This window comes from Gracilinanus agilis, chromosome 5 (assembly GCF_016433145.1).
Source record: "Gracilinanus agilis isolate LMUSP501 chromosome 5, AgileGrace, whole genome shotgun sequence".
Classification (NCBI taxonomy): Eukaryota; Metazoa; Chordata; class Mammalia; order Didelphimorphia; family Didelphidae; genus Gracilinanus; species Gracilinanus agilis.
In genome coordinates, this window is record NC_058134.1 from 235,984,934 (window position 1) to 235,999,801 (window position 14,868).

At 41.6% G+C, this 14,868-nt stretch overlaps 1 protein-coding gene across 1 annotated transcript in view; it reads right to left on the minus strand.

Annotated features, from left to right (window-relative positions):
• The window catches only part of METAP2 (methionyl aminopeptidase 2), a 41,404-nt gene extending 29,089 nt beyond the window's left edge, over window positions 1-12,315 (minus strand). Inside the window, 1 exon segment of the mRNA XM_044679163.1 lies at window positions 12,071-12,315. Coding sequence (XP_044535098.1) covers window positions 12,071-12,227 — 157 coding nt within the window. The 5' untranslated portion in view covers window positions 12,228-12,315.
• Window positions 12,316-14,868: the final 2,553 nt, after the last annotated feature.

Sequence of the window (14,868 nt, forward strand, 5' to 3'; positions counted from 1 at the left end):
GCGGGGGGTGTAGTCTTCCAGAACTCTTGCTGGCAGACAGTAAGGGGGAACAAACAACTGCTCAGAAGATTCCAGGGGTCCCTTTGCTGATAAACCTCTTGTCATAATGCTCAAACACAGAACCAGGTCCCAGTATGAGGACGCAATCTCAGAATGAGGAGGAGCACTAGCAGAAACCAACACTTGCAGCCACAGGAGAGCAAGAAACCCTGTTCACAATTCTAAGGGGGAATGAGGGAAACTTGGGGTTACTCACAGACCAGAGCACAGGTCAAGAGAGTATTAAATACATCTCTCCTCACACTATACAACTTTGGAAGAACTGAAAACAGATAGATCCTCAGAGCCAGCTCTGAAGACAGCTCCACAAAGAACCTGAAGCTTGGAACAGTGCTCCAGCTTCACCAAAGGTACACAGCCCAACTTAAACAGTTTTTTTAAAATAAAAGAAAAGAGTAAGCAACAAAAAGGGAAACCTAACAAAGAAAGTTATTTTGGCAACAAGGAAGACCAAAACACAAATTCAGAAGACAACAAAGTTAACAGAGCTGCATTCAAAGCCTCCAAGAAAAATATCAATTGCTCTCAAGCTCAAAAAAGAATTAATGCAAATCTGACCTCAGAAACTTCCTTGCTGTGTAACCCCAGGCAAGTCACTAAACCCCCATTGCCAAGCCCTTACCATTCTTTTATCTTAGAACCAATACACATTATTAATTCTAAAACAGAAGGTAAGGGTTTAAAAGAAAAAAAGAATTAATGGAGGAGCTCAAAAAGGATTTTAAAAATCAAATAAGAAGTAGAAGAAAAATTTGGAAAAAGAAATGAGAGAAAATCCTGAAAAAAAGAGTCAATGGCTTGGTAAAGGAGGCACAAAAAAATACTGAAGAAATTAATATCTTAAAAAACAGAATAGGCCAATTGGTAAAAGAGGTACAAAAGCTCACTCAAGAAAACCATGCTTCAGGGGGCAGCGGGTGGCTCAGTGGATTGAGAGCCACCAAGAGCAGGGAGGTCCTAGGTTCAAACTGTGTGACCCTGGGCAAGTCACTTAACCCCCACCGGCTACCTCTGACCACTCTTCTGCCTTGGAACCAATACATAGTATTGATTCTAAGTCAGAAAGTAAGGGCTAAAAAAAAATTTTTTTTAATAAAAAGAAAGTCATGTCTCAAAAATTAGAATTGGACAAGAGGAAGCTAATGATTCCACAAGACATCAAGAAACAATCAAGGTCAAAAGAACCACAAAAAATAAATAAATAAAAGAAAATGTGAACTATTTTATGGGAAAAATTAGAAAATAAATCCCAGAGGGATAATCTAACAATTATTGGCTTACCTGAAAGTCATGATCAAAAAGAGCTTAGACATTATCTTTCAAGAAATTATCAAGGAAAATTGCCCTGGTATTTTAGAACCAGAGAACAAAATAGAAACTGAAAGAACCCACTAATCACCACCTGAAAGAGATCCTAAAAGGATAACTCCCAGGAATATTATAGCCAAATTCACAAATCTCAGGTCAAGAAGAAAATATTGCAAGTGGTCAAAAAGAAACAATTCAAATATCATGGAGTCATAGTCAGAATAACACAAGACTTAGCAGGCTGTACATTAAAGGATTGGAGGGCCTGAAATATGATATTCCAGAGGGCAAAGGAACTAGGACCTCAACTAAAAATCACTTACCCAGCAAAACCTAGCATAATCCTTCAGGGGAAAAAAATGGGTATTCAATGAAATAAAGGACTTTCCAACATTTTTGATGAAAAGCCCAGAGCAGAGTGGCAAATCTGACTCAAATACAAGGCTCAAGAGAATCATAAAAAGATAAAAAGGAAAGAGAAATCAAAAGATATTCAATAAAGTTAAATTGCATACATCCCTTCATAGGGAGATGATTCTTGTTAACACCAATAACTTTGTTATTATTAAGGCAATTAGAAGAAGTACACATAGACAGAGGGCAGGGATCTAAGTTGAATATGATGGGATGATATAAACTAAAATAAAACTAAGGCATGAGAAAGAGGAACACATTGGGAGGAGGGGGAAGGTAAAAATAGAATGAGATAAATTATTGCACATAAAAGAGGCATGAAGGGGTACTGGAAGGTGGGAGAAGTAGGGAGGGGAGCATGTGAACTTTACTCTCATCAGAATTGGCTCAATGAGGGAAAAACATACACAGTCAATTGGGCACATAGAAAGCTACCCTCCCCTTACAAGAAAGTAGGAGGGGAAGGGGATAAGAGAAGGAGAGACTGGGGTGATAGAAAAGAAGACAAACTGGAGTAGGTGGAGATCAAAAACTAAATAGGGATAAATGAGATGGAGAGTAATGGTGCAAAATTTGTTCCACAAGTCTCTCTAATACAGACCTCATTTCTCAAATACATAGAAAAATGAGTTGAATACATAAGGATACAAGTCATCCCTTAGTGGATAAACAGTAAGGATACCAATGGGCTGTTCTCAGACAAAGTAAAGCTCTCTATAGTCATGCCCAAAATGCTCTAAATCACTATTAAAGAAATGCTCATTAAAACAACTGAGGTATCATCCCACTCCTATTAGATTGGTGATTATGACAGAAAAGGAAAATGACAAATCTTGGAGGGGATATGGGAAAGTTGAGACAAGAATGTACTTTTGGGGAAGTTGTGAACTGATTCAATCACTCTGGAAAGTAATGTGGGCAATATGCCCAAAGGAATTTAAAACAGCATATATCCTTTGACCCAGCCATTATTCGGTTTGTATACCAAAGAGATTAAAAAAAAGGGGGGGGGGGGGGGAGAAGGACCTATATGTACAAAAATATTTTTATAAGAATTTGGAAAGTAAGGGTACCATCAATTGGGAAATGGCTGGGTAAAATACAATATATGATTGTAATGGAATACTATATTATGTTGTAAGAAATGACAAGCAGGAAGAGTTCAGAAAAACCAATAACTTACATGAACTGAAGCAGAGTAAATTAACAGAACCAGGAGAACATCATACACAGTGACAAGAAAACTATAACCACAGTCAAAAACTTAGCTATTCTCAGCAATCCAATAATCCAAAATTATTACAAAGGACTCATAATAAAAAATGCCATCTGCTTCCAGAAAAAAGAACCCATGGTCTGCTGGAGTAATAGGAAGAAGTATAGTAGGGAGCTTCCTTCCCTACACCCAAAAAACCAATTCCAGAAAATGCACCAGACATAATCCTGATAGAGAAATGCAAAAGTCATCGTGAGCTATTTGTCCTGCCAAAATCAACATATGGAGACTTTTTTTTAATACTCATCGTAGGCAATGAGTATAAAGTTAGACCAGAAGTATGCTACCCACATGTAGCACTACAGTGCCCTGGGAAAGGATGTGAATAGGCAAGAGGAGATAACTAGATCTACAGTATGCTGTCACCACCAGACCCATATCCAGAAGGAAAGGTACTCAATGGAAACTTTATCAGCAGCTTTCCCACAGAACCAGGGGTGATGTTCCCAGGTAGAGGGCCCCTGACTTTTCACCAAGAAAGGAGGAAGTTCAGAAGTAAGCTACAGAAGTGGCTCAGGACCCAGAAGCAAAATAGGGTCTCATTTCCAGTAGTTAGTCCAGCCTGCAGGAATTAGCATGAGAGGAATTGCAAACCAAAAGGAAGCCTCTAATCCTGTCAGCCTCTATCAACAAAGCTTTCCAGCTGGCTGACAGGATAAATTCTGTAGCACCTCACTACTGTTCAAACCAAACCCTGGCCAGAAACTTGCAAAGTTCAGACCAAGGAGGCAGCAATCAGACTTTGATCTGAATCAGATCACTTTGGGAGCACTAAAAATCCCTTGTCTGTGTCTGAGATCCTAGAATTCAATACCCTAAGAAACAGCAATGCAACCAGTGTGCCAGAGTTCAACCCTAACATGAAGTCCGAAGTCTGGAAAGGAGGCTGGAAAAAAAAAAGCAAAATAAAACAAAGAATCCTGCTTTAAAAGAGCTATTATGCTGGAAGGAAAGCGGCAGACACAAATCCAGAGGATGAGAAAGGCTTCAAAACATCTATAAGCAAAGCCTCAGAGAAAAAACACAGCTTGGGCACAGGCACAACTGGAAGTCCTAGAAGAGATGAAGCAAGAATAGGAAAAAAAAAGTTTAAAATGTTTTTTAATAAAAGAAACGAGAGCACTCAAGGAAAAAAGTGGAAAAGAAATGAAAACCATGGGAGAATTTGAAAGAGATTTAACAAGTTTGGCACAAGAGGTACAAAATCTTATCCATGCAACAAACACACTCCAAATTAGAATAAACGAAATAGAAACCAACAATTCCATGAAACTACCAGAAATATTAAAGCAAAGTCAAAGATGGAAAAAAATAAAATATAAGGTATTTCAGAGCAAAAAGAAGTGCCCTAGAAAATGGATTTCGAAAAAAGTTAGGAATCCTTGTACTATCTCAATATTATGACCCTAAGGGGGCCTAGACATCATATATGAAGAAATCTTTTAAGGGGCAACTAGCTGGCTCAATGATGTCACCATAAAGAGTATAGAGAAGGAAGAGGGCTCAGGACAGAATCTTGGGATTTCAGAGGCCATTCTGTCTAACCCCTTTTATGATGTGGGAACTGACACAGAAAGAATAAAGAACAGGGGAGATCAGTTCTCTTTTCACTGTCAGGCTCTTTTACAGCTCCTGGAAACAGAAGGTCCTGGATTCAAATCTGTCCTCAGACACTTCCTAGCTTGGAGGGAGGGGCATGGCCAATGTGTAAATTTGTTTTGAGTAACAATACATTTTGCAAAGATTTTGGTTTTTCTTTTGTTCTAAACAGGACTAGAGAGAGAGAGAGAATAGTGATAAGCTAGGTGGGGTTCACTGGATTGAGAGTCAAGTCCAGAGACAGGAGGTCCTGGGTTCAAATATGACCCCAGACACTTCCTAGCTGTGAGCCCCCACTACCTAGCCCTTACCATTCTTCTGCCTCAGAACCAATACACAGTATTGATTCCAAGATGGAAGGTGAGAGTTTAAAGAGAGAGAGAGAGAGAGAGAGAGAGAGAGAGAGAGAGAGAAAGGTAGATTTTTGCTAATTAGAAAATAAAATGTGTTAAACTTATGTAGAACATTGTGCTAAGTTCTAGGAGGCAAACCAAACTAAGTTAAAATGGTCTTTCTGCCCTCCTGAAATTTATAGTATAGAAAGAAAGGGAAATAACACACTTATTCAAATGTTAACTTGGAACAAGGTCTTCAGTGGAGTGTCTCAGAAATCTTTCTTTGGTCTAGTTTTGTACAACATTTTTATCAGTGATTTTAATGAAGAAATAAAGAGCATGGTTTATCCATCTCCTCTGCAATCTCCGCCTCCAATTGTTGAGTTCCTACTCAAACCTCCATTTGGGGAAGTACCCAGGTTGGCCACATTTACTTCTAAATAGGATCAGCTCCTAACTCTCCAGCATTCACTTTAGGAAGGCGTTTCTACAGTTCCAGATTCCATTACCCCCCATTCCTCTACCTTCACCCCTTTTAGGTACCTTCATTTCTTTTTATAACCCTTTCAACTTTCTTTTAAGCACTATATTTTTCCAATACTGGCTCCAATATGCCCCTTAAGGGCAAGAACTTTCTTTCTTTTTCTTGCTGTTGTTTGGTTTTTATATTCTCTTTGCCTAGAAAAATGGCTGGCACTTAGTAATCCTTTATATAATTTAATCTAATAGATCACCAAATTTGCAAGTGACAAAATTGGAAGACAGCTCAAATTTTGGCTAAAAAAATCATCTTCCAAAAAGCATTCACGCAAGAAAAAAATGGATCAAATCTAATTTGGAATTGAACAAGGATAAAGGGTAAGTTCAACTTTTATCAACAGCCCGAGTTAAGGATGGGATGACTTTATCACAGTTCATCTGAAAAAGATTGTGGAATGGCCAAAGACTGGCAAGAATGAACATGACAGGACAAGCAAAAGCCTTTTTACAGACTATACACAGTGAGGTGATGTCCCTGCTATCCTCTGCCTTGGTCAAACTATACTGGTAGTATTGTTGTCTAGTCTGAGTATGCTACTTTAAGAAGAAATGGCAAACTGAAACATAGATACTGAAGGGCAGTCAGGGAACTGAAAACCAAGCCATACAGCTGGAAAAAATACAGATGTTTATTTTAGCCTGGAGAGAAGAATCCAGTATCCTTGAGTTGATTAGTAGAAGTGGTATTAAATGGGAGATTAGATTTACTTTGTTTAACTTCAGAATGAACAGCTAGAAACAAAAAGAAGTTGCAAAGAGGCAGATTTCAATTAAAAGAAAAATTTATCTGTTAATTATAGCTATGCAAAAATGGAACAGATTATCTCAAGATTAAGTTTCCCATCACTAAAGAAACATCTTCAAACTAAACCTACATAGGATCAGGTAGATAGCTCAGTGGATTGAGAGCCAGGCCTAGAGTCAGGAAGTCCTGGGTTCAAATTTGACCTTAGACACTTCCTAGTTGTGTGACCCTGGGAAATGCATAGTTATTACCTAGCCCTTACTACTCTCCTGCCTAGGAACCATATTTAGTATTGATTCTAAGACAGAAGGCAAGGGTTTCAAAAACAAAAGATTAAGCCTACATAACTGCATAACCAATTGTAAAGCTATAAAAGAGCCTGACACAGTGAAGAGAACCGATCTCACCTGTTATTTATTCTTTCTGTGTCAGTTCCCACATCATAAAAGGGGTTAAGACAAAATGGCCTCTGAAATCCCAAGATTCTGTCCTGAGCCCTCTTCCTTCTCTATACTCTTTCTGGTGACATCATTGATTTCAAAACCTCATGGTTTTCTCTATGCAAAACACTCATATCTACATACAAACCCAACTGAGTCTTTCTCCTGAGCTGTAGACCCACATCACCAACTGCTTATTGGACATTTCAAAATGGATGTCCCACAAGCAACCCAAACACGACGAGTTCAAAACATTATGCTTCCCCAGAAACTCACCTCTCTACCTGGCTCAGCTATTTCTCTTAACAGCACCATGGGGTTCCAGTCTCCAGCTTCACAACTTCAGCCTTATTTATCCTCAACTTCTCATTTTCCCATAGCTCACAAATTTAATCAATGTCCAACCTTCTGATTTCTACCTCCACCACATCTATTGCCTATGTGCCCTTCTCTACTCTCATAGAGCCAATCGTTCTATTTCACTCTTAGAGCCTCTCCCCTGGAACCACCTACAATGGAATACTAAATATTTTTTCTTGTTCAATTCTCACCATTTCAGTACATCCTCCCCAGAGCATCCAATCTGACCCTGACACTCCTGGTTATATACACGAGGGACTCCCTACTGCCTCTCTGTAAAATACTGGCTTTTAAACACCTTCACAACCTGACCCCCAATTCATTTTTCCCTACCTCATTGTACATTCCTTACTCCACTTCCAGTGCTCTCCAGCCCAGCCAAACTGGCCTCCTCTCTGTTCCTCACATTCCACACTCCATCTCCTGCCTCTGTATTTTATGCCGGACATTCCAAATGCCTGGAATGTACTCCCTCCTCATGACCACCTCATGGAATGCCATGCTTCCCTCAATACCCAGTTCAAGCACCTTCTAAGGCCTTTTCTAATCCTTAACCTCTCCCCAAATACTCTCTATTTTGTATTTATTTTGCACATACAAGTATATAAAAATAGAAATATAACTACTTTTCTATATTTTTATAATGTTTCTGTAAATTCCTTGAGAGTGAGGTTTATTTAATTTCTATTTTGTTTTTGCAGAACCAAGCACAGTGACTGGCACACAGCGTTATGTTTAATAAATGCTTGTTGGTGGGCATATATAATCCTGTGATTCAATTCAAGAATATGAATTCTGGAACTGATTGAGATGATGAACTAAGATCCCTTCCAAATCAAGAAATTATGGGTGAAAGAAAAGCTAGTGAGCAAATAGCTGGCCTTCAATACTTCAAGAATCTGTGACTTCATATTCCCCTCATTGACCCATATCACAAAACCCACTGGGTCTTAACATATTGTACTCCAAAAAAAAAATCCTCACTCTGTAGTCAACTTATTGGGATACATCTGAGCCTCTCTTAACGAGGTGGTTCCTCAGATAACAAAATCCAATTCAATGCCAGGCCATACTCAGAAAAGGATAGGGCTTGCTGGGGTCACGGTCACCTCCATGCCTGAGGAGGCAATAGCATGGCCATTTTGAGGAGGAACTAAAGACCTATAAGGAAAAGTCAGAGTGCAAAGTGCAGTGTAGTCTACAGATATGGGAAAAGATCAAAAAAGATTTCAGGAGAAAGTAGAAAAAAAATATATAGAGAGAGTCCCTTTCATAAATCTACTATTGAATGCTCACGATCCTATGAGATGGATAATGAGAGTATTAACATGTCCACATTATTAATGAGGAAATTAAATCTCAGAGAGGTTTAAGTAACCATTTTAGGAAATCTCAGATTAAAAATTCCAAGTCCAATGAACTTCCAACTAAACCATACAAGAAGTAAGAGAAAATATCTATCACCAGTCATTCATCAGAAATTCACTAAGGACGCTATGTGCAAGACATTGCAAATACAAAATTAAAACAAAAAATCCCTGCCCTCAAAGAACTTGTAGCTTATTAGGGAGATACAACACACACAAATAATTACAGTAACAATTATAGCTAATATGTAAAATGTGAAGGAGCAAAGGGGAGAATCATTGTGTTCCAGGAAATTGTAACACTTAGTGTTGCTGTGTACTGAAGCTGTGTTTGAGATCATAAATTCAGAGCTGGAATGAACCTTAGAAAGATCACTAATCCAATTTCTTCATTTTACAATAGAAAAAACTAAATACATAGAAGACTGAAATAATAAGTTTATTCACAGACTGTAAATCTATCTGGAGAGACAAAGGAAATACATAAAAAGATATGACACGCATTATAATTGTCCAAAGCAAGGAAAGAGCAAATGAGAAAGATATACTCATCATTCTAGCTAGAGGGTAATAGGTGAAAAGGAGGGAAAAACAGATTGGAATCATATTGCAGAGGCTGAAGTTTATACATTTTATCTGGTAAACCAAGAAAGACCAGATTCCCATCATTGGTTAGGCTGTGTTTTAAATAACTGCCCCTGGTAATTTCCCCTTAGGTTGGGCCCATAGGACCTCTAAAGGGGTAAAAAGAACTGGAGTCTCTAAATTAATTAGCTAGTCCAAATTTGGAAGACTCTGAAACCCACTAAAAAAGAAGGGCACATACTAAATGGTCTCCATCTGTTCTGTCTGCCTTTCTACCTACTGGAATGCTGTCTCACCAAGATGGAACTTGAATGTCCTTTCATTTTATTCTCAACACAAACCAGCCAATCAAGCATCAAGTGTCAATTCTTCCTACTAAGCACTGTTCCCCAGATCAAGACAAAAATTAAACAACCCTTGTCATTTAGGAATTTTCAATCCACTTTTTCCTTCCATTCTCAACTGTTTCTTTCACCATTTCCCTTTTCCTTTTCTCATTCAAACCATTCAATTAAACTGACAGAACACATGTAGAACTGACAAGAAATTAGTATTTATTGTACTTACAGAAAAAAAAGGTTTCTTTATTTAAAGTCAGATTAAACACATATACATTACATGTATATTTTTTAAAGCCTACCTAAATCAAGTTGCTTTTCTTTGGACAGGTGGCAAATTAAAAAAAAAAAAAAAAAAAAAGAACAATCTCCACACCTTCATAGATAATGGAGAGGGTCAATAAAGACTTCAGAAGAGATCTACATATAGAATGAATGGAAAGAGAGAAACTACTAACAAAAGAGTCAGAAAGTTCTTGTAATAATGCCAGCATAAGACGAAAATGGTTTAGATTACAAAGTAGTGGCAATAAGAATGGAAAGAGACTAGATGAGACATTTCCAAACAATCAATAAGACTTAATAACTAACTGGATGTATATTGGAGGTGTTAAGATTAAAATTCTCTGGAGACTGAATGTTAATTTATACTATTTATTAAATAATAAAAATTGGCTGGAGAAGGAAAAGGCCTCTAACCATATGTGGCTGGCTATTCCCTTACTAAACCTCCTCCAAGAGCCAGGCTGAGGTAAAAGAGGAAGAGGAGTGGAAGATCACTCCAAAGTATTCAGATAACTGGAAGAAATCTATGGTCTCCTAGAGAGAAAAGCAGAAGGCAGGTTAAGGAAGCTGGTTTTGGAGAAACAAATGTTCAATTCTGCATGAGACAACAAAGAGGCAACCAAGCTCTAAATCCTATCTTGCTAATAATCACTAATATGACTTTTAGAAATGGCTAAAATAACATGAATCAATATTTACCTTAGTGCTTTAACACATAATCTCAAATGGTTTCCACAAAATCTCTGAGAAGCAGGGGTGATGCTTAGTCCCATTTCACAAATGAACACACACACTCAGGCCTGGAGAGATGAAGTGACTAGCCAAGAGTCACACAGTAAGTGGCAGAGACATTGCCAAAACCAAACTGCCTTGTGGCTACCACAGAGGAAAGTCTGAGGGGGTAGGGGGATGAGGAATTAGGATTGGGTCCAGACTGGTCACTCCTCCTCTCTGGCCTCGGTTTCCTCATCTGGAAAAACAAGGGCTGCACTAGATGACCTTTCCAGCTGTCAATCTATTATAAATATTCATTTCTCATTATCTCTCCCTCCCCATCATGAAAGATTGCAGTATCTTTCAGAGCCAAAACTAGCATCACCTAGCAGAGCACCTGGCAGTCCAAAAAGCACTCATTAAGTGAATGTGGTAGGCACTACACTAAGCGCTTGTGTCCTCCAAACAAACAAGAAATAATCCCTTCTGCACAAGGAGAGAGAAGGAGTATATTCCAAAACCACTGGGGATACAAGGAAAGTGAAAACAGTTCCTGCCTTCAAGAAGCTCACATGCTATTAGGGGAGACAAAAAGAAAATCAGTTCTAGACAAGATAAAAAAAAAGACAAGACTTCCTGGGATGCAGTAAGAGAACAAAAAACGGCAAAGGTTTTTTTTGAAGGGTGGAAGGAGCGACATATGGTCCCTGGAAAGACTTCCCGTAGAAGGCTGCACATAGTAGGTTCTGACCGATAAAGATGAAGAAAGGGACCTTGGAATGATTTCTGTAAACTTTCCGTTGTCCCTCATTCACCTTCCTTCGGGCGCTTAGCTCGGTACTAGGCATCTAACAGAAAGCCCTGCGTGAATGCTCGCAGAATAGACTATTACTTGATATCCTCGGGAATGAAGACAGCAGTTTCCTCAAGTCTGTGGCCGAGGGGGCCAACCGAGGCATTCCTCCTAGACTGGGCGTCCTAAGGTAACCTCCCCTCCCCAAATGAAGAGTCAGGCCTCTGGCTTCTGCAATCTTGGAAGCTGTAACAAGATACTGAGCTCAGGGAAACACTTTTCCAAAGGCCCGTGGAAAACTTGCCAGCCCCGGCGGGAAAGGTGGTGGTCCTGGAACCCAGCAGTGGAGGGTTGGGTGTCCCAGGCTCACGAAGGCGAGAGCCTGAACCCCGGGAAAGGGATGTAAGGGCGTCTCAGCAGCAGAGGGTCCCGAAGGCCCTAGAGCCTAGAATCCCAAGCGTCCCAGCGACGGGGATAGGGGGTGCCTCAGCAGCTGGGGTCCCGGGAGCATTGAGAGCTACACCGGCGAGGATGAGGACCCCAGGAGTCCCAACAGTGAGAGCTCCAGCAGCGGGGATTGAGGGTGTCCCAGAGCAGGGAATCCAGAGAGCTCCAACAGCGGCGGGGTATCACCTCCAGGGCCCGGCGAGGCCGATCCCCAGCCGATGAACTGAGTCCGGGTAGGACTGGGAGGGAGGCGCGGCCAAGGACACGAGGACGCGGAGGGCCCCAAACCCCTGACCCCAGTAGCAAATATGACCCAGTCCTCGGGCTCAGAGGCCGGGACTAGAGCTGGCAGGTCCCAGACGCTGCCGCTTCCCCTTCCCCCCCTCCCCCCCCCCCCCCGGGCTGAGGCGGCGGCCTGTCCCGGGAGCGACCCTGGGGTCCCAGAGGCCTCCCGCCCCCTGTACCTGCTGCTCCGGCCTTGCCCTTCTTCTTCTTGCGGCGCTTCTTCTTGGCTGTTTCCTCGGCCGTGGCGGCTGCGCCGTCGTCCTTGTCGTCCGGCTCCAGCTCGCCGTTCAGGTGCCTCTCCGCAGCCGCCGCCTGCGCCGCCTCCACGCCCGCCATGTTGCTAAAGAGAGAACGAGAGGGCAGGCTAGAAAGGCTCGCTCCCCGCACTAGCTCCCAGCGCCCCGCCGAGCCGCTCTCGCTAATGCGAGCGAGTGAGCGAGAGGCATGCCGGGAAGGCTGGAGGACCTGGCCGCCGGAGGGGCGGGGCCGACGGGGACCTGCGGGCCTCGTGGCGGGCGGGGGAGGGGGAGCCTCCGAGCCAGGGAGAGCCTCCGAGCCAGGGGCGGGGCCTAGGGGACCGCGTGACGTCACCTGCCCGGCCTCGCCCCAGGACTGCCGCGCGGCGGGGCGTCCTTTCCGTCCCAGGCAGGAAAAGAAAAGTTTGCTTCTCGCTTGCTTCCGCACAACCCACGTGCGCCCGGGAGAAGGAAAAGCCTGCCACCCACGTGCACATTCACACACGCTCCTCTTGGGCAAACCGCTTCTACCTTCACGCGCAAAAGTGTCCCTGGGCAGCGCTGTGTTCGGTAATGGGATCGGGATGCTAGGAAGAAACTTCCGTCGTGCTTGTTTTAAAATTTTAATTAGGTTGAAAAAGTGCCCTTGCCAAAAGGACTTTGAATTTCACATTTATTTTACGAAATAAGGAATCATAGTTTTGTTTTTAATTAGATTATGCTACTCTCCTGGAGAAGTGTGCTTTTCGGGAATTGTTTTTGCAAGGATGGATGGAGAGGAGGAAAAGGAAATAGATTTTGCGGTATTGAAAAGCCAAATTTCACTTCAAAAGGAAAAAAGAGAAAAAGTTTGCGTCCTGTGCAAATGATTCACTTTTTTAGAAGAGTGTCCCCTGTCGCATTTCTCCTGATTGGGTTAATCAAGTACCCGGGCTGACTTGGCTCCCGGTGCAGCAAGTGTTGCCCGTACACGTTCACTAATTCAGTCCTGCAAGGTGACAGTCATAAATCTGTCGGGACAGCTTTTCTGTTGCAAAGACCTCCGAGACCACTGCAGGCAAAATCTGCCTGATTGGTTTTGTTACTCCGTTCATGCAAATACTTAGCTTAAAAAAAATAATAATGTTAAGTAGGAACCTTCAAATAGTGAAGTCAAATCAAAAAGTCCTTGTGGAATGTGTACTGTTCTAAACGACTGTCCCTTCCTCCAAGGAGCCTACATTCATAAAGGAGTAAGGAGGCTCGAGTCCATTGCAATCCGGGGGGGAAATTGAGCGAGGCTGACCCAGGAGTCCTGAAAATGGAGGGTGCAAGAGAGATAGCCAAAAGGACAGAGGATACGTCTGGGTGAGAATTCGAGGGCTGGAAGGAACCCACCCTGAGAAGAGTTTTCTAGGGCAAGATAGAGAAAGTCCCATGAGTCCCGAGTGTTGCCTGGAGTAGAAACACAGAAAACTCCAAGATAACTCTCTCTCCCAGATGCATGCCTTCTCAACAATTTAAGAGTCTTTCTAAATTGCTCAGAGGTTAAGTGACTTGCTGGGGCACAGAGTCATGTGTGACCCTGGACAAGTCACTCCATATCTGTCTGCCTCAGGTTCCTCAACTGTTAAAGGGGGATAATAGCACCTACTTCCCAGGGTTGTTGTGGGGACAGAATAATAGTTATTATTATTAATATATTTATTCATTGTAATAATTGTAAAGAGATCAGCATAGTGCCTGGCACATAATAAGTAGAAGTATTAACAAATATTTGTTTCTTTTCCTTCCCAAAATGCTATCAATTATACTTACACTAGCCAGTTTGTGGTAATGAGTTACTATTACAAATACATATAACTGCTATAGTGACTTAATCTGAACTCATAAAGATTCAGTTCCGCAAGCATGTTGCCTCACTCTCTTAAACTTTAAAGAGTGTAATTGTAATTCAATTGAACATCTTAAAATCACCTTCTTTTGCAAGGGATTGTGGGAGGGTAGGTAGGTATTCAAAGACAAAAATGAAAAAACAGCTCCTGCCCTGGTCACTTAAACCTGTTTGCCTCAATTTCCTCATCTGTCAAATGAGCTAGAGAGGGAATTGGCAAACCACTCTAGTATCTTTGCCAAGAAAATCCAAATGGGGTTGGAAAAAGTCAAACATGACTGAAATGACTCAACAAGCCCAGAGAGAGGTTATGTTATTCTGGGGATAGTCATGACAACCATAGAAATGGCTGGTTCTCAGTCCTCCATCTTTCTCCACGCTGCTACATTTGACACAGTTATTCCACTAAAATTAGCTATAGCACGTATAGGTTGCCAAAGAGCTTTACAAATATTACCCCATTTGATCCTGACAACAACCCTGGGAGATAGGGGCTATTTTATCCTCATTTAACAGTTAAGGAAACTGAGGCCAATAGGTGAAGTTACTTGCCCAGAGTTACCTAGTTAAGAAGGGTCTGAAGACAAATTTGAACTCCAGCCTTCCTGACCCTGAGGACAATGCTCTTATCCATTGTACCACTCATGAGCTGCCTCAGTCACAGGCTCAAACTTAGGGAGGCTATGTGGCAATAGGGAACCCTATTGCTGAAGATCCTTTTCTCTTCTTTCTGGAGTATTCATAGTTTCTTAGTCACAATGTATCTTTTCTGTTAAACTCCTTGTAGAGTCTTCAGGCTGCATTTTGTCAAGGTTTATCCTTAGGTCCCAAAGGAGATATTGCCATTAATTGTGGCTGGTGCAAGGAT